General features: G+C 44.2%; 1 protein-coding gene across 1 annotated transcript in view; it reads right to left on the bottom strand.

Annotated features, from left to right (window-relative positions):
• The window catches only part of ISM1 (isthmin 1), a 70,154-nt gene that overhangs the window by 11,996 nt on the left and 37,445 nt on the right, over positions 1-20,713 (bottom strand). The window contains exons 2-3 of the mRNA XM_084887642.1: positions 11,403-11,642; positions 1,976-2,240 (exon numbers count right to left, since the gene is read on the bottom strand). Of these exons, the coding sequence (XP_084743768.1) occupies positions 1,976-2,240; positions 11,403-11,642 (505 nt within the window). The remainder of the gene's footprint in view (positions 1-1,975; positions 2,241-11,402; positions 11,643-20,713) is intronic.

Below are 20,713 nucleotides of genomic sequence, written 5' to 3' on the forward strand. Positions count from 1 at the left end.
TTTCCCCCCCATCCCCACACAAGAGAGGCAGAATAACATAGTGATTAAGAGGACAGACTTTGGACCAACTGACTGAGATAAATCCTTGAGGTCAAGTTTCTTAATTTCTCAGGCTTCAGGTTCCCCATCTCTAAAATGGGATACCTGGCTCAGAGAGCTTATTAAATGAGCGCTACATGTTAGATGTCATGAAAAAGGACTGGTGCATGTTAAAGGCTATATGTATGTTGGCTACTATTCCAAGTCCTTCTTCCTGGAAAGTAGACAAATTGGACTTCCTCTGGGAATGCGGAAGTTTTTACGAGTCTCCTGGCTAGAGCTCTCTTTCAGCTCCCCTGGCATTTGATGTGTATTTCCACAATGGCACTATTTTGCTTAATCAGTTAATTTTTCTCCCCTTGTCCACACATAGGTGATGCCCGCTGTAGGGAAGGACTGTGTCTTACTCATTTTTTTATTCCCAACACCTAACATAATACTGATCACAATATATGCTCTTAATAAATGTCTGTTGAGCCCTGACCTGGTGGTTCAGTTGATTGGAGCATTGTCTCATACATCAAAAGGTTGCAGGTTCAATTCCTGGTCAGGGCACATATCTAAGTTGTAGGTTTGACTCCAGTCAGGGCATGTGTGGGAGACAACCAATCAATTTTTCTATCACATTGCTTCTCGGCCTTTTGGCTAAGATCAAGTGCAATTTTTCTATCACATCGATGTTTCTCTCACTTTCAAATCAATAGAAACATATATCCAGGTGAGGAAATAGATAGATAGATAGATGTTAGATAGATAAATATATGCTGAACAAATAAATGATGCAGCTAGAAAAAAATTATCTTGCTGTTTTGGAAGTTTTTTAGTGGGGATAAATAAGTCTTCAACATAAAACTTTCTGCTGAAACACAGATGTAAGGAGGAGAGTTCATGACAAGTCATCCTCATCATACAGTGTTTGCACCTACATCTGCTGATGGTAAAGCCACAGAATATCCCAATGATGGATGTATTTATAAGACTGCAAATATTCTATAGCAAAAGACACACTGTCTGATTTCTCACAAAGGCTGCTTCTTCTTATTGGACACACAGAATACATCCCCACCTCCTTTGCAGATAGTTGTGGCCATATCATCAGGTCATGCCAATAAAATGTGAGCAGATGTAATGTGTGTTATCTACAAGCTGAGTAGGTTAATAGCATGTGTACCTTTTTCCGGCTGCATTTTCTCCCTTGGCTGAGCTGGATATAGAGTATCCATTGGATAACTCTCAGGCCCTAACAGTTGGAGGAGTGCCAAGATAGAAGGAGCCTGGGTTCTTGAATGACTGAGTGGAGCTGAGTTCCCCAAATCCTATCTCCCATTTCAAATTAAAAATGAACTTCTATTATTTAAATTACTGAATTTGAAAGTTTTGTTGCTTCACCTTACTCTAAAACATGAGACAGTAGAAGTCCCTACTTGGGGTCTTAAAATTTATTGGTGGGGAGGTCTCATTTGGACAACCCTTGAAGCATATGTTCATGTGGATTCTCAAGGGCCTCACCATTGCCAATGTCAAACGTAACAGTGGCCTAGTCAAAGAAAGTAGCCGATTCATTTCTTTTACCAAATTATTTTTCAATATACATTTTTACAGTAAAATATACAAGAGAACTGATTTGCTGATTTCTTCCTTTTTATAAACAAAACTTTTTTTTTTTGAAAAAAGAAGAACCTCAAAGACCCCTGACTTAAAAAAAAAAAAAAATTCTCTCCTAGGATAATTGGTGTGATTTTAAAATTATAGTCTTTCCAGAAAAATGTGGCTGCTGGTGCCTCCTTGGGGCTTCTGCGGAATAGAGTCTTTATGAGGTACGCCTCATAGAAGACCAAAAGCCACATACTGTAAACTGGATTTTACTTGGATCCATTTCCTCATCATCCTCATTTATTCTCCCCACCAATTTTATATTACTGGGTGGTAAACTCACCATATTCTGGTTGCTCTTTGGTTTCAAAAGACCGGTGGCCTGGGGCCGGACGGTCCCACCCCCGGGGAGGGTTGAGGAAGTTGCTGTCATCTGAGGTACTGTCGTACTTGTAGTCTTGGTCCCCGCTGTTGGCCCTTGACAAGGACAAGGACCTCTGCCACCAGGCCCACCAGTCAGGGGATGGGACTGACCAGCTGGGCTTATTCTCCGGATGCTGATCTTTATCTGCTTCAGAGTCAGGACCGTCCACCACCTCTATGGTGACCTGAAGAATTCAGAACAGGCCAGGGTCAATGAGGAGTCAATAGCCTCCAAGCTGGGTGACCCTTGGAAGAAAGTCTGGGATACCAGAGGCAAACAATGGATGTGTCCTTTATGAAGGACAGCAGAGACTGCATGGTGATAGAGAATGGAAAACATCCAGGGATGGCCTAAATGAACCCCACGGTTAGAGAGAATGAAGTACATGGGCATTGGGTGGAAGGAGACAATTCATCACTAGGGTCACTGATTTACTGAAGACTACATAGCTGGGAAGTCTCCAATTCAAGGAGTAAACTTGTACTATATATGTTTCTTAAGTGACTCAAGAATAATTATAATAAAACTGAGCACTTATTTAGTATTATCTCTGTACTAAGCATGGTTCTAAATGCTCTTCCATATATTAATTTACTTAATCCTCATGACAACCTTATAAGTTTGGTTGATTGGCCCCTATGATTGATGATCTGCAATATTGGTCCAGATAATCCCTCCCATCCTTGTACATGTGTGCCATACCTCCCATCAAGAGGTGCAGCTGACTTCCTCTCCCTTTTTATCTGGGCTGGCCTTATGACACCCTTTGTCCAGTGGACTGTGGGAGTAGTTACAATGAGACAAATCTCATGAGGTTTAGCAGCTTCCATTTTCATGCTCATGGAATGTTTCTACCATTCTGTAAGGAAGCCCAGCCTAGATGACTGTGAGCATAGAGATTACATGAAGGGAGAGGCCGCAGAGAAGAGAACTGAGGCTCCTTGGCCACCGGCCAGCTCCATGGTCCCAGTCATATGAGGGGGGCCATCTTGGATCCTGCAGCCCAGTTGGGTCATCCCCTTGGCTATCATGTGGTACAGAGATGAGCTCTGCCAGTTGAACCCTGCTCCAATTCCTGACCTATAGGGACCAAGAGCAATCAGATGGTTGCTATTTCAAGCTATTGAGTTTTGGAGTGGTTGTCAGGAAGCAATAGATAGTGTTTTATAGACAGAGAAAACTGGCATACAGAGAAGTTAACAACTTGCCTAAAGTCACACAGCTAATATCTGGCAGACGTGGCTAGTGTAGCTCCGGAGCCCACTCTCTTTGCCACACTGCCCCTCTCAACAAGTAAGGAACAGAGGTATTGTCCTCTCATGCAACCAAAGGAGCAAAGAGGCCACAAACGGTGATGCTGGGTGTCACAAGTTGTGTAGAGATGTGAACACAAGGTCCTCAAGGTCCAGGCTTTCACAGCTGGGATTTTCACTTGCCCTCAGGTCCAGACCCAGCGCATACATCCCTCAACCAACCCTCAGGTTCCAAACAGATAGTCCCAGAGCCAAGGTTAGAACTTGCTCTCTAATTTACGGAGCCTCGTTTGGAAGTCACGGGGCTGGAAGAATGCAGCTTCTTGGCTCTGAGAGACAATCAACGTAGAGAAACTTGTTTCAAAAATATAATAAAAACTCATTGGGTTCCTTTGGCCATCGCATAGCTCTTGCAACACCCCCTGGATGAGTTATGTGCAAATGAATCAGAAACACGTGCTCCAAGTAATCAGCGCAAGATGTACTGGGCAGATGGATTTCTAGTTTTGCCCTAACCCGACATTTGAGAGAGTTGCTTGTATGCTCTGCCAAATTGCACCAGGGTGTGCCCATCCTGAGACAACAGCCTCTTCCTTCTGTGTTAGGAATGGGAAAGTTTGCATTCTGCTCACTTTACCATGCCAAGGAAGTTTGCTCAGCTGATGGTGAGCCTGGGCTGTGGCCTGGTGTGGTCCAAACACAAGACCAAGAGTGTGACCTTCAATACCAGAGTATACTTGGGCTGCGGCAGGTCAAGTGTATCGTTCCTCTGGTGTGGGATGCCTAGATGCCTTATTCCATGCTACCACCATTACCCCAGTTTTATAAGCATCATTTGCATATGTATAAATAATGATGAAATCTTTAGTAATCCTCCAAAAAGAAAAAAAAATAGAAGAAAATGAATGCATCGTATATCTTGTTTCATTGCTGTTTGCTAGGATGGATGGCTGCTGGGAAATGACAGTGACTGGGACCCACACACAACCCTGGAAGGACAAGTGCAGAAGGAGTGCACAGCTGGGGAGTGACAGGCTACTGAGCCTTGGAGGCATAACCTTTCTCCTCTGCAGTTCTGTCCCTCTCAGCCTGCAGACAGAACAACTGAGCCTCAACAATCGTCTGCATGGCTGTTAAGGGTCTTGGAGGGGAGAAGCTGCCAAGAGCCAGGCAAGCCTGCAATTATGGTAATGAAATCAGTCTCTGGGTAGGAGATAAGGGGGAACATGCCCAAAGGTTTTGGTATTCCATTTGTATTCAGACTGGAGTCAAAGGGATTGCCTAAACAAAACATGCCCTGCAATTTCTCCAAACTGGGAATAAAAACAATTTCATGTTTTAAGCTATTACCGTCAATATAATTCTTTTTCTTCCAAACTGGTGCTCAGATCCAAACAAAATAGATTTGTTGCCTGGCCAGGCAATGAGTAGCAAAATACAAATTTACTCCAAAAACTATATCAATGACTAAATCTCAACAGTTTAGAGGTTTCTTTTTCCCTTTAATTTTGAGCCACTGCCTCAACTGAATTAACAACAAAAAAACAAACAAAAAAAAACCCACACAAACCTTAGGGTCCGCCCTTCCCTACAGTTAATGTGGAAACCTCATACTGATATCAAAAGCAGAAATCTAATCTTGAACCTGAAATTTCATAGGCATACAATTAAAAAGACTTAATGAGCATGATCAATGACTTCTCAAATGATGGGGATTAGTTTTATGTTTCCTATTGCTCTCGTTCTACTTATATGTTCGTTGGCATCAAAGAGTCCTTTTATAAAAATGTCTTGAACAATAATCGATGTGATGAGCTTAAGGTGTGGTAGTGAGCACAGCAGATGTCCAAGCTGATAAAGTCTTGAGATCTTACTGTCCTTTCTTTTCCTTGATGCACATAATTGAAGTATATAAGTACATTTGTTTTTTCTGGACTTTCCACACCATGAACCAAGACAATAAAAGAAAGAAAACTCTTTCAAAATATCCGAGCCCAACTTCTGGCTGAGTCTCATCAGCTTCAAGAAACAGAGCTCTATATCACTGCCAATTTGGGTAATTCTGTCCAAAATCCAGATGTGGGGATCATAGGCAGCACTACCAGTTTCTTTCTTCCTTTGGGTAGTTAAAACATTTATTATACTTTCTCTAAAAAGCACTTTCTTAGGAAAACCAACAATTTTCAGTCTTACTAATAATAAACTACAATATACAAAAAACTTGACAACCTGAATAAGAGAGAATCTTCTAGCTCAATGGTCCTGTAAGCCTTCTGAGCTTGATGACGAGCCGGGCATGAGTCGGTATTTCCCAGACAGTAAAATAAGCCCTGAGAGGTGAATTGATTCCATAGGAACACAGAGCACCCAGGGACAGTAAGACAGTCTCCAGCAAAGGACTAGGCCTTAGATTACATACCCTCCTTCCTTGACAACGTAACACACACACACACACTCACACACACACACACACACACACACCATATATAATAAAGAGGTAATATGCAAATTGACCATCATGCTCTCACACAAGATGGTTGTCCCCATGTGGTTACAAGATGGCTGCCACAAGATGGCCAGTTGGAGAGAGCAGTTGGGGGGGATCAGGCCAGCTGGGGAGAGCAGTTAGGGGTGACCAAGCCAGGAGGGGAGGGGTGACCAGGTCAGCAGGGGAAAGCAGTTGGGGGCAACCAGACCTTCAGGGGAAGAATGGCAGTTGGTGGGGACCAGGCCTGCAGGGGAGGGTAGTTGTGGGCAATCAGGCCGGTAGGGGAGGGAAGTTGGGGGTGACGGGGCCAGCACAGGAGGGCAATTGGAGGCAATCGGGCTGCAGGGGAGTGGTTAGGGGCTGATCAGGCTGGCAGGCAGGTGAGCAGTTGGGAGCCAGCAGTCCCAGATTGTGAGAGGAATGTCTGACTGCCCTGTGGGATCAGGCCTCACAAGGCTTACAGGACCATTGAGCTAGAAGATTCTCTTTCTCAGGCTGTCAAGTCTTTTGTATATTGTAGTTTATTATCAGTAAGACTTAGGTTTGTTTTCCTAAGAAAGTGCTTTTCAGAGAAAGTATAATAAATGTTTCTAATAAATGAGGCCTGATCCCATACTGGCAGTCAAACATCCCTTGAGGGGTTCTAAATTGGAGAGGATGCAAGCTGGGCTGAGGGCAGGCTGGGCTGAGGCACACCACCCCTCCAGTGTACAAATTTCATGCACTGGGTTTCTATATATATATATATATATATATATATATATATATATATATATAAAATAATTTTAATTTTTATAGGCAAGAAAACCGAGGCATAGGGAGTGGAGTAACCTGCATGAAACCACAGAGGTCAATGAAGAATTGAACAAAAACCTTGTCCCCATGGGTGTAAGGGACCATGTCTTTGGGCACAGAAATTTCTTTGATTGTTACTCAGCCAAACCTATCATTTCAAGAGTATATTAGAGAAAAAGAAGGAAGGGAAATCAGAAGTAGAAGCCCATACAACAGTTAGAGCCCTGTCCAACTCATTTGATTGTATCTTGTGGTACTCAAGAGGCCCATGGCCATGTAAATACATCTGTGCAAGAAAAAAAAATAGGCCTTTAGATGACTATTTTAAACTCTCTCTCAATGGAAGAAAAGAAATAAATATATTGGTTGAAATGACTACTAATGCCAGCTCGATCCAAAAAAGAGAAATAGTTTTTTTGTGACTAGCTACCATGGTAATGAATTGATGCAGTAAGCCTAATAATGAGTTTATTTTAGAGATTTTTGTCTTTGCTATCTGACCATCAGCTACAGACTGAAGCCCGGCCAAGGATATGAAAGTTCAAGTGTAACTTGTCCTGGGGGATATCTTTTCTTTCCTGACTGATTTATTTATTTATTTTTTAAACAAAAGCCAACCTTTAGCATTGTTTTAAATTTAATATGGAGATTGGGTTCAGGAGTTTGAGGCTATTTCTTTCTATTTTGCACATGGTTGTCTCTCCCCCACTCCCTCCCCCCTCCCCCCCCCCCCCCCCCCCGCCCCATTTCCACAGCCTGAAGCCAGTCTTTAAAACGGAGAGCCTGGCCCACTTGGGATGGAGGCCACCTGGCTTACAGTCATTTTTTAAAAAAGGCTGCACAAAGCAGGGCTTTTTAAAAGCACTTCCCTTCCTAAAAGTCAGGAGGCCCAAGAGGGATGTGGCCTTTGCCTGGACTCAGCATTGTCACTTCAGAAAGGTGTGGGCTGTTTGGCCAGAGGGACTGTGGCCCCAGCCCTGGGGCGTGGGAAATGCTTCCAGACACTGGAGGGGTTGGGGGTGGTTCAGAAAGAGGGGTATCGAATTCCTGTTCAGCTACCCAGCTCCAGTCAGACATAAAGAGGTGGGGGTGAAGGGCAGTTTGCCAGAGGAAGGGGGAGACAGGCCCGGGGCCCTGGCAGCAGAGGCCAACCCACTGAAGCGGCCTTCACCTGTCTTCACTTGGCTCCCCAGGGAGAGAAAATGCTTTCAAGGGACCTCGGTGACCAGCAGGGCTGTCTGCTTGGCTGAATCAGCCCGTGTCAAACCAGTGGATTTCAACAAAAGAGGAGTGCTCGCAGGAAGGGGTGAGGGCTGCCAACACGGAAACCATCACCCCCTTTTAGGAAGTACCTCATCTTTTAAAGGACCACCAGGGAATTGGTTTACTCAAGGGCAGTGGTGCATGGGGCCAGCACTGTGCATGTGTGTGTGTGTGTGTGTGTGTGTGTGAGCGCGCGCATGTGCATTCACACACACTTCCACGCAGACCGAGGGCAGGGGCTCCCACGGGTAGCAGCTGCTTTGTTCTTTCTTTGACCATCTTTTTGAGTGACCGACATTAACCTTTTGTAGTCTAGAAAGAGAAGGCCAGTAAGGTAGCTCCATTTCTTTTTCTCTAGGGCCAACAGGTCATTTGATCAATAAAACACAGTTCACCCCACTCTCTGCACTTCCTGTGGAAGGTTAACAGAAGCAGGGATTGTGCAAAGAGAAAGGCACTACCCCAGCTGGACAGTGGGCAAAAAGATGGTGTTGGCCTACTCTTTCGGGATTTTTATTTTTTCACTTTCATGGTATCTGGGCTAGCGTTTCATTAGTTTCTAAGCCATTCTGCCAGCAAGATGATATTGAAGCTATGGGGAACCTATGTTCTTGGGGCCATGGTGAGCTTTGCTGTTCAAAGGGTAGCTCGAAAGACTGGGACCTCCTAGGCGTGGCCCTGTTCCTCTTCCTACCCTGTACTCCAAAGCATTTCTCTCCAAAGCAGCACCTGGAGGTGAATTTCTTGCTCCCGGGCTGGGGGGCGGGAGGGTGAAGGGGGTAAGACAGAGTGAGAACAAAGCACCGATTGTTACATTTCGTTTCACCTGTTCTAAGTCTATATGAACAGGTGGCCAGGGGTCTCAGAGGAGAGGAGGGCAAATAATTTCCGTTGGTACTACTTTTGCAGCCACAGCTTTGTGACAGCATGTGGGGAAGCTGCATTTGATAAAAGTCCAAGAGCCCTTGCCAGAAGGAACCACGTGTGGCCTTCTCATAATTTGTCCTCCATTCAATTCTCTGCTTCCTCGTCTCTCAGGTTTTCTCCACACCTGTGAGCTCCAGCAGCCCCCTCCGTCCTCAGGAAGCCGGGGGGGGGGGGGGGGGAAATCATTCTGAAGAATTCTTTACCTCCGATTCAGCTAAACAACACAGCTTAAGATGATCAAAATGAATAGCAACCTCCACTGCTCTCTGGAGATCACGCATAGCTCTGTCACAGGAGCTGCGGAGGGCTCAGCATTATGCAGTCGCCTTTTTCTTCTTTTTGGAAAAGTAATATGGGTTTCCCAACTGCCTTTACACCACTGTTCTTCCCTAACATTTGGGTAATATTTTTAAAAGAGTCCCTGTGCGATGTAGGTGGACTATGGGGATTTCCTGATGGATGAATTTATCTGGGAGAGAGAAAAGGGATCCTGAGAAATTTGGCTCTTAGCAACATTGCTGCGAGGGGAAGCATTCCCGAGGCCTTGTGTTCCCCTGCATCCAAGTATATTCTCATAACTTTACAATAGCCATTTTTAAATCTATTACTCTCCTAGCTCAGCCCTCAGCAATAAGATCCACAGTGACATTTCCCACCTCTGGAGGGAAAGTGTGAGCCATAGGAAGTCTAAAGTCATTCCAGGCATGGCCTAAGCACCTTGTGGGTGAGGGCAGTCTGGTCCCATAAAATCTATAAACAAGGAAAAATCTCTTCCTGTAGATAAATGCATGATGGGGAGTGATTTTGAGCAACAATAAAGATATGTCTGGGCTTTTGTTTTTTTTCTTTTCCCCAATCTGCACCTCCCCCACGTGGATCCTTTGTTCTTTAGCAGAGAGCCAAGTGGCCAGTTCCTGGAGAGAGGGCAGTGGAGCAAAAGGCCTGTTTTTCTAATTAATCAATGAGCACAATGCAAGACTCATCAGACATATTAATTGGGGCATGCAGTAATTTCTGTGCATGGGTTGTCAAAGAGTGACCTCCAAACCATTGTCCACCTCTGTACCATCAACCCTGACTGCCCTGCCCTACATCTGCCCATCTACTCAGTCTGTGCACCATAGAACATAGTGATTTTTTCTCCTCTGTCCCCATGATCCCTTGTCTCCCACACAGTCTTCAGTGGTAGCTGGGATTTTCACACCTATGTCATTTCCTGGAGGAAAAAGGCCTCACATTTCTTCATTTCTCAGAACCTAACCCAGCATTTTTAATGCAGTAGGGGTTGGCCTAATTGAGGTGTATTCCCAGGGATATTTGGTAGTAACCAGGACACTGGTGTTATAAGCAAAGCAACTCTGGTCAAGGAAACCTGATCTACAATGGTGTCATGTAGAGAGGGTTCATCTTGAGGGAGAGAGACAATTAACTTAATTAAGAACCAGTTCCTCTGGGGTCAGGATCAGGAAGCTTCTGCCATGTAAACTCATGAAGAGAGAAAGAATAAGGAAAAGCTGTCTCTCCCCAAATGCAAAGAATTAAGAGCAAAGCTGAAGAGAAGGGAAGAAGGCAAGAGAGAAGAGAATGGGAGCTACATTGAACCAGGTTGCTCAGGAGAAAGCACCTCTCTCATTTCATGGGATCATCTGTGGGAAGAAGCAGAGGGAGATCCAAGCAGAATGGAAACTTAAAAGCCTGTCCCTGAAATACCAATTGGTGGGGTGAGTATTCCTGAGAGCCGGAGAGCCTGAATTTGAGCCCCCAACTATAGTTTATGAGCCATGTGACCTTGGGCACACCAGAGTGACTTCCTGAGGCCTGCCTGCCTGGCTGACAGTATTGAAAGAGTGACATGTGCTTCATAAGGGGGTTGGGAGAGTAAAATCTGATCAACATCTGCTTTGTAGTCTACTGTGCTATTTTGGTGGAGGTCAATACTATCTTTTTCAATCCCAGGCACCCTTTGCATAGCCTCCTATTTCCCTCTGCTCCATCCCATTCCACCTTAGTGGTGTGTGTTCATCTCTCCCATAGAAATGTCTGTTCTTACCTCCCTTCTTATAAAAATTTCTTTATCAGTCATTTACACTTTAGAGCCACTGAAGTGTTGTCACCTCCTGAAGGCATTTCTGGTGTCCAAGACAAGCTAGAGAGGCATGTAAGGGAGAGGGCCTTCCTGGGCACATGTGAAATCATGCGATGATTTGCCTCATTTACTCACATGCTAGACTGGCCCTTTCCTCAGCTCCCATATTTTCTCAATTTCAGGGCATATTATTTTATTTGGTTTTTACATTTTAATGCCTCTAATATAAGACTGTATCTTATAATCATCAGACATATTAATTGGGGCATGCAGTGATTTCTGTGTGTCATAATTTAATGAACAATGTTTTTTTTAGGTTATTTTTTTTTAGTGGTTTATCAAATAATGGTGTATCTCACAATCAAGGATGATACATAGATAAAATACACCGCTATTCTTACAATGATAACATTACCTTAAGCAGGATTCATTAAAGAGTTAACAAGAAAAGTGAGGGAAGGCAGGAGTTGCTTTGAAATCAAATCAGGCAAGAAAGAGATGGACTGTTTCATTTCTCACACCTTTCAGCCTTACCTGGATATTTGGATTCTGTCCGTTGATATCAGCTTTGGAAAGATCTGGAAAGTTTGGTAGATCAAGGAGGAAAGATCTTGGACCATCTCTTTGCAATGAAGGGTGCCCAGCCTCTGGTTGGAATCGCTGTCTAGAGAGGGGCTGGTGTGCAGCCTGGTGGTCCACGTGCTCCCCTGGTGCTTCTTCGGAGAAAGGAAAGCTGCTTTCTGACGTAGAGTCACTTTCCACATTGAGGTTATTCTAAAACAAATAAGAAAATGAACAAATAAGTAGGGCATGATTTTAAAACATCATCCTTAGCAGTCTATTAAATTCGGGAGCAAGGACACTGGCAGTGGCTGGAATTAAGCCAGGATGGTATTCCCAACTCATTTTCATCACCTGTGGTTTAATTTCTCTATATTCAATTAGTCAAATCATCGGGAAGTTTCCTCCAGCCTGCTACGTGGGAATTTTCTGAAGGTAAATGAGTTATGGGCTATGTATTAAACATCAAGCACATCAACACAAAAGCACTATTTTGAAGGTGTAAGGGTTCATTTAGAATTGAAATCAAATTATGGCTTTCTTTTCACAGCTTTAATTGATTAACCACTCCTGCTTAAGTTATCATCATATAGTCCAGAATTTGTTTCTTTGGTGCAGGTCATGGACCAAAAGATCTGACCAAACCGAGTAAAATACTTGAGCCAAATCATTGTTTATATTCATTCATTCATCCCTCCCTCCCTCCCTCCCTCCCTCCCTCCCTCCCTCCCTCCCTCCCTTCCTTCCTTTTCTTCTTCTTTCCTTCCATTCATCCAATCAACAAATGCCAACTACATGTTAGGCACAGGAGATAACAGCCATAAACAGGACAAACAAGGGCCCTATTCTCTTGGAGTGTACATCTAGTTGAAAGATATAAACAGTATATATATGGAGAAATCAATAAAATCAGATCAGAGAGTGGTGAGTGCTAAGAAGAAAAGAAAGAAGAAAATAATAGAGAGCAGCTGGGGACACTAGTAGGTAGCTGGGGGAACGTCTTTGAGAAGGTGACATCTGGCAGGAGACTTGAACAAGAGAAGAAGGCATCCTGGAAAGATCTGGACAGAGGACATTCTAGTAGAAGGAATAACAAGCAAGACAGTTCCTGAGGTGGGAATAAATATGGCTCATATGAGGGACAAAAAGCAGGCCAGTGAGACTAGTATGGAGCGAAGGAGGGGAGAACAGTATTAGATGAAGATGAAGAGATGGAGGTAGCTGGAAAAAAATGACAAAATGGCATTCTAAAATTTTAACATCTTTATTCTGTAAAATGCAAGTCTGTCGTTTTTCCCAGCTAGTGAAAAATGTCTCTATTTAGTTGTCACTTGGGGGACATTTTCCCAGTTACTGAAAAGTGTAGAAATTGCTGGACTTCTTTTCCAAACCAGCCCTTCTCCTCACATTCTCTCTGGACCTTGTGTTGGAGGCTCCCTCCATCCCTTTGGGGATGGCATTTTCATGTTTACTGGTGGAGGGAGATGTGAAGATAGAATTTCACCAACCCTTGGGTCCGTGGTTAATGTCCTTGTTATTCTTGGGCATGTTTTGGGTTTGGAGCGTATATTCCAGCACACTGTCTCCACACGCACTCCCCTCCCCCCACCACAGTGCTTCTGACCCAGCCAAAGGGTTATGTGTGGTATCAAAACACTCCTGACGCTGAGTCCCCAAGGTCAAGCATGGCCTGAGGATGACACTCATGCAGCAGATAAATATCTTCTTAGCAAACGTGATGGAAGGGATTGTTGTGTATCTCCAACAGAAATGGGACTGAGGAATAAACTCGCTGGTACAGAAACCATCTTTGTGGATGTTCCAAAAGGCCAAGAAGAGGATTGGGATAGACGGCATGTCTGCGGTCTCCTCTTAACAACATGAAGTTGCAGAGGGTTTGCTGAATGCTCACAGCATGTTTTTGCTTGCCCTCTCCTTTTGCCCAGGAGATGTGGGCGGGGGCATTGTCTTGGTTAACCTTTTCAGCCACCTTTCTGCCATAGTTTTTGTCTCCTGGCACATCCTCATAAGAGGGAGTTGCCCTGGCTTTTGCAGGGAAGAGAGAGAGAGAGAGAGAGAGAGAGAGAGAGAGAGAGAGAGAGAGAGAGAGAGAGAGAGAGAGAGAGAGAGAGAGAGAGAAAATACTATTTATCTTTCCTCAAGTAAATGTGATCGTTCCCTTGCTTTTCCCTAACCCTAAAACCCCCCAACAGTGTTAGTGAGGACAGTGGATTCTCAAGGAAAATGTATTGCACAGGACAGGACTTCGGAATGTAAGTCTCAGAAGGGGGCCAGGATTTGCTTGCCAGTTGCTTGGGGGACCCGTGGCAAACCTAGCCCGAACTGCATTGCAGCAACTGGAAGTTACTCCTCCATTGGGTTAAAAATGAAGCTGTCTTTCTTTTTCCCTGTGATGAAGTACTCTTCCTCCTGCTGCACATATTTTAGAAGAAGAGATAAGAATAGTATTTTTGCTGCTATTTGGCATTTTGCTCAGATAGCTGATAAAACAAGAATCGCATCTGACTGGTTTCTTGATCTGGCTCTGGAATTTTTCCGGATACGTGATACTCCACCACAGAGTGATCCTGGCTCAGTCATGGACCAAGAAAATCCCTCAACGTCTCTGTGGCTCAATGATCCCCCATGTAACACAGAGCGGATTATATGAAGAATCTTGCATCCTCCCAGCAGGATGAGCAAGATAACACAGGTTGGGTTGTATCTACCCATGAAAAGAGAAGTAGAGAGTTAGGCGATTGGCTGGACAATTCAGGCCACAAGCGCCTCTGCCGGGAAGAGACGGGCTAAAGTATGTTTTGGCTTAAGTTAGGCATGCAGTTGTGGCCTTTCTCCATCTTTCTCCAATCCTCCCCTCTCTCTGCCTGCCTTCCCCCATCCTAAGCTCAGTATTTATAAAAGATTTGGAAGATGGGAAGTAAGAAAAAATACTAATCACATTCTCTGACTATTGAATTACTCTTGCATGTCTACCAAAATATATTTATCTAGAAACCCTGGTTTCCTGCAATGGCAAGCCCCCCGACTCTTCAGAGACTGGAAGTCCTAGGATGGGGAAGGTATCTTGGCATGGCTCACATAAAATGAAACTCAACTATATTCCATTAATAATAAGATTCTGGAGTAGCCATTATTTTGATGGTATAGATTTTAACTCTGGGGTGGGAGATGACAGACAGGATCTACCAACCATGCAGGGAAAGGTCTTTTCAGCCTTTCTTTTTTGTTGTTAATCCTCACTAGAGGATGTTTTCCCATTGATTTTTAGAGAGAGTAGAAGGGAAAGGGAAAGACAGAGAGATAAACATCTATATGAGAGAGACACATCAATTGGTTGCCTCTGGCACATGGCCCAACCAGGGCTGTGATGGGTCCTGCAACCGGTTACATGCCCATGGCTGGAATCGTACCTGGGAGCCTTCAGTCTGAGGGATGACACTCTATCCACTGAGCAAAACTGGCTAGGGCTTTCATCGTTTCTTAAGGACACACTGCACATTTTCCTTCCAGAGGCCCCAGTGGAGGTCTTCGCTGATGGACAGCATTCATCTCCCACCAAGCTCACTCACTGGGTGTTCCACTTAAGTGATACTATCAGAGTGAAGATCCTCAGGAAGCGCATATCTCAAAGTAAAGATTTAACGAGTTTGTGTTTTACTCAGGAAAGCAAACATCCTTTCTTGAAGACAATAGCTTAGGAAAGTCTAAGAACTGAAGAAAAGAAATGCCACTGCTCTTTCCAAAGTGCTGCAGGATTCATTTCGCCTAAATTCAAGTGACATGAGGGGGGGTTTGCTTAGTTTAGGAAAACATTTCTTTACCCACAATGTGTCTTTGTCTTGACCTTTAATCTGTGACAGTGCTATGGCTCCAGTAGCAGTGTTCTCTCTGCAACTCTAATTTGAGAGCTGTGACTGCCAATAAAAAGAGAAACAGAAGAACTGAGGCTATTTTATGGTTTCTACAAAGGCACTGTTCAAGTGATGAGGTCGTTGATGTACAATGGCCAAGTTATTCAGCCACTGCTGATGCTCCCCATCTCTGTGCATTATTTTACAGCTTTTTTAAAAAATATATTTTATTGATATTTTACAGAGAGGAAGGGAAAGAGATAGAGAGCTAGAAACGTCAATGAGAGAAACATCGACCAGCTGCCTCTTGCACACCCCCCACCGGGGATGTGCCCGCAACCAAGGTACATGTCCCTGACAGGAATCAAACCTGGGACCTTTCAGTCCGCAGACCGACGCTCTACCGCTGAGCCAAACTGGTTTCGGCTACAGCTTATTCTTATATAAAATAGGAATAGCTAATAATAGCATGTCAATAAAAATAACATAGGCTCCATGCTCATATATTTTGCCATAGATGGCAATATTGTGGCAGACATTGCAATTGCCTACCCAATATGCATTCCTCCTCTTCTTCCTCAGTGTTTGTTTAGATGGCAAAGTGCTCATTAAAACTATAGTTCCCAGCATCCATTGCATCCAGGGGTGACTATGTGACACAATCCTGCCCAATGAGATGTAAGTGGAAGGTGCTGGATGGTACTGCTGAATATTAGGCAGAGTCAGGTTGCCTTTTACTTTTCTCTCTTCCGCTTTCTCCTGCTTGAAATGTGGATACAAATGCTCGAATGGAATGAGGATGAAGTCTGAAGGGAAAGATGGAGGGGTCTGGGTCCCTAAGGGCATTGTAGAGTCATCATACCAGTCCTGGAATGGTGACCTCTGAATTTCTTTTACCTCTACCATCAACACTAATGTTAACCTTGACAATGTTATAACACCAGTACCAGTTTCTTACTGTGACTCTAACTCTAATTTGACTATCAATAAAAAAAAGGGAGAAGCCCTGTTTAGCTAAGCGACTGAAGGTGGGGGTCTGCGTTCTTGGCAATGGGACATAATCACCAGCTGATGAGGAACTGACAGAGCAGACCTGAATCCTGCTGTTAGTGAATCCTGCTGTTAGTGAGTCCTGGTGAACTTCACCATGGCAGGCAGGCTACAGATGCTCAGCTCTGCTGCTAACTTCCCTAATACCCTATGCCAACTCAGCCACCTATACCCTTCTCCATACACATTCAGAATCTTCTCACTGTTCCAGCATCTAGACATTGCATTACTCAAACCTATTACTCACTGTGTAGTGTAATATTTCATTTGTCCTAAAATACTATCATTACATTTCAAGAAGTTCGCCCTTGCTAAAAGGAACCATAGCTCCTTGGAAAAATAAATGGTAGATTCCAGAGCTTGGGTAGGAAAGTATAGGTGATACTTAATTGGGAAGGAAGCTTTCAGGGACTAACAGTGTCCTCTTTAAAGAACTCAGGCTTAAAGGGGCCCCCACTGCATAAAGATTAGACAATTTGGGCCTCAACACAAAAAGTTTGTGGTTGACTAGCACACCTTGAATTGATGAAAACCCCTGAGCCTGTGATACTCACAAAAGAGAGAAAGACAGAAAAGCTATTTTCACCATTCAAGGTAGGAATGATAATACTCGTTACATTGAACATTGATATTAACAAGAAAGGAAGGTTTTCCCGAGGAAATGAAAATTGAACTGAGGTTGAAAAGATGAGTAAAAGAAGCAGATGAAGAGAACAGAGCAGTGGAGAGTGGACCAGTGAATAATGTGTGTGAACGGATACAGCAGGTGCAAATTCCCCAGGACCTGACAGGGCCTGGTACAGGGACCCAAAGGATATCAAAGCTGGAATGGAGTGGATGGCCAGGCCTAGGCCACTCTGCTGTCATAGTAAGAGATCACTGAGTTAAAGAATATAAATGTCAGGCCCAACACGACAACTTGACAGCTCCTATCATAGTTTGTTGTGACTTTTCCACGAGGCCACCACTTTCCTGGTCGCATTCCCTGAGCCATTGGAGGCTTGTTGAAGCTGTCTGTGCTGGGATCTCTTCCCTCCTTCGCTCTCAACAGCTGGCCCTAAATAAACCATGGGGAAGCCCCGCCAAGATGAACTAAAAGAGAAAACCTGTCATCTGTAGACTGAGTACAATTTTTAAGATGACAAGCCCAGGTGCTTTATCGGATGCCCAACCACTGCCTTCAGCGACTGCATGGCTGGAGCTGCTCATTTTGGCTATCCTTGTGACCAAGGTAGATCACCACAGCCATATCAAGGTCAAAGCAGTCACAAGGGTCAGGGTTCCCAGCTAGTCATTTGGCACAGATAGAGGGAGAGGGAGGGGGTCTTTGGAGAACCAAGCCACGGGACAAATTAGGGTGATCAACTCCAGGGGTGAGATCAAGCGGGAAATAGGCCATGACATCCATCTTTGGGAAAAGTGCTTTAAGCATCATTTTCTCATTCTGTGGACCTAACTGCCCTGTTCAGCAACCATAGGCTGGTGTGTGAAACAGGCCTGATCGGATCACTTCCAGAACTTCCAGAAGAGGCACAGACTAGTAACAACGTGTGGCTGCCTAGGACAGTTTTAGTGCTTCTTAAAATACAGCGGTGGTAAGTATTCCCACATTAACACAACCAGGCAGACTTCTTGGAGGCAGACGGGATGGCGGATTTCTTCTGCAGGCTAAAGAACAGGCCGGTATCTGCAATCTCAAACCCCACACCCTCCAATTCCCCAAGCTTAGGAGGCACCCAATAAGTACTAGTTGATGATAATGATGGCCACAGGCCTAGTTAGATTTTATTTTAATTAGACTCAGGCTATAGGCCTCATTACCCCTCATGTGGCTTTTATGTGGGATTCTAAAGAAGAAGAAAAAAAATCCGGAATCCTCTATTGAAGATATTAAAGAAGATATTATTAGCAATGCTTTTGGTCTCATAGACTTTGAACAACAAACAACAGAGATTATAATTAACGTCACTGCAGCCTCTCTCCTTAAAACATACTAACAATATAGCTAATTAGCAATATGTCCTCATTTGGGGCTGGACATCTGCATATTATTATCGACAATGCTTGTTTCCTTTTTCCAGATTAAAGGAAGCCATACTGCACCCAGGCATATGGCTGTGCTCCTTCCACATTAAAACACTCTGTTTTCTTCTACCCACGATAAACACACTCAGGGCTTTATCTGTGCCGGGCATCGATTTTTGTCTGGAACACTTCCACATGTCTAAAAATAAGTTCAAGAATGCCATTGGTGGTGTTTCAAAGGGAAGAGCAAACGTTTCTCTGTTTGGGTAGATAAAAGAATAAAAGGGCATGCTGATTATCTTTACACATGATTGGGGAGCAAGTGCCCCTAGGAGGAGACAACCAGGAGAGAGAACAAAATGAATTGCAGACCAGAACATCTGCTTTCACAGGGGGCACACTTGTTCTGAAGGCCCAGGACCGTCACATAGGAGTGGCAGTAGCGGGTGGTGGAGGCTCGTTCTGCAAAGAAGTAAGCAGAAGCCATGGGGAGAACCCTATACTATTAAATACACAGATGCAAGGTTGGCCACCTCCTGTTCTCTCCACCTGTGTGTGATGGAATCATTGAGCAAATACCAATGGCTCTATTTTATAGAAAAGATGGTCATACAAACCCCTGGCAAAGGAGAAATGGCCAGAAATGTGCTTTAGTCTTTGCTGTGGGAAGCTGAAGCCAATTGTGGGAGCCAGTGACACAGGCACATCATGCGTCAAGAATGCAGGAGGCTTTGTGTCTTGGTTGGCCATGGAGATTTCTGTTACTAATAGCTGAGGAATCTCTCATTAGAGTGGCAGAATGTATCATACGAATGTTTATTTTAGGGCTTGGGAATGACCCCGCTTATGATCTCAGTGGACACTTCAGAAGGAATGAAGAATGGTCAACTCCTTGCATTCGGGCAGAGAGCTGGTTCACAGGGGAAGGGGCCACTAGTGTGGGCCACCCAGCCCTATGCTTCTTTCTTAATTGAAGGCTCTTGGGACCGGCTGACTAAATGGGAGTCAACACCCCACTGGCTCGCCCGGGATACTTCTGTAAACAGCTTTGATCTTGAAAATGTGTGGATTATTGGTGATTTTTCAAGTTGTGCTTTCTCCACTTCTGGCAAAGAAAACAGAGGGGGGAAGTCTCCAGGACCCATTTCCTTTATGTCCTGTGAGGCTAAAGAATGAACAGAAAAGAAACATGAACTAGTCTTTCAAGTCTAAGAAAACATGTAAGAAGTAGAATACAAGGGTGGAAAGCCACACTGGCCAAAGAAAACTTTGCTCATCATCTAAAACATCTTTGTAAATATAAGAGGATGAAAAAAAAATTATATTTTCCAGAATTCTTCTCAGGGGAAATGGTGAGTTTGCCTAGAAAGAACACTTTATAGATCTCCTGGGGTGTGAGACAAACCCTCTTCAAGAGTGTGCTGAGGGAGGGCTTTGCTGTGAGGGGGATTTTAATTTGAGGGCAGAGCTAACTTGCTCTGTGCTATAAAGTGCAGGCGGGCCACCAGGGGGCCTTGGTCCTTGCTCCTTGGCCATGTAGAGCTCAGCCTCCTAAATCAAACTGGGAGCAAATATTTCAGAACTATGGATCACTGAGGATTTTTCAAGTTGTGCTTTCTTGAATTACCAAGGATATTTTGTTCCACACACTCCCCTGTGATCAAGAGAGGACTTACATAGTTGAGCCATTTAGGCAACTGTAAGCACAGACAAGTGCTTGTTCCTTGGGGCTTGCCTGTTTTTGTTGCTCTTTGGAATCCTGAGACTACTGTGTGAAAAGGCTGAGCTGGTCTACTGGGTGATGAGAGCCATATGAAACAAGGACAATCTATCCCAGACTAACCAGCCAGCCAATGACCAGTCACTCAAATAGAGACCACCCTAGACGATCCTAGACTATCCTAGACCGTCCAACCCCAGCTGAGCCAACCCAGACTACAAAAGCCACCCATTTGACCCATAGAATCATGAGGAATAATAAATGTGTGTGGTTTTAAGCTAACACATTCTTAATGGTTTGTTGCACAGCAAAAGCTAACTGATACAGGACCTCAGTTATTTCTCCTATAAAATAGGCCTGGTGAGGAAGAAGGGGAACTACAGAAAACCTCTCAATCCTCTAGTTCTGACACCCTAGGATTAAAACCCTCTAGAGACATTGTTCAGGAGAAATTATTTTCCAACAATAACCTCTCCCTCTCCCCACAACACGATCCTGAATGCTGAAAGCATCAAAGTGAAGATGGGGAGATTAAACAAAACCGGATAGTTCTAAATACATGAAATGTAATTACTGTCTTCAATGACCAGAGCTCTGCCTTCTCCTTTCTCCTATCC

This window comes from Pipistrellus hanaki (assembly GCF_964339955.1).
Source record: "Pipistrellus hanaki genome assembly, chromosome: 6".
NCBI lineage: Eukaryota > Metazoa > Chordata > Mammalia > Chiroptera > Vespertilionidae > Pipistrellus > Pipistrellus hanaki.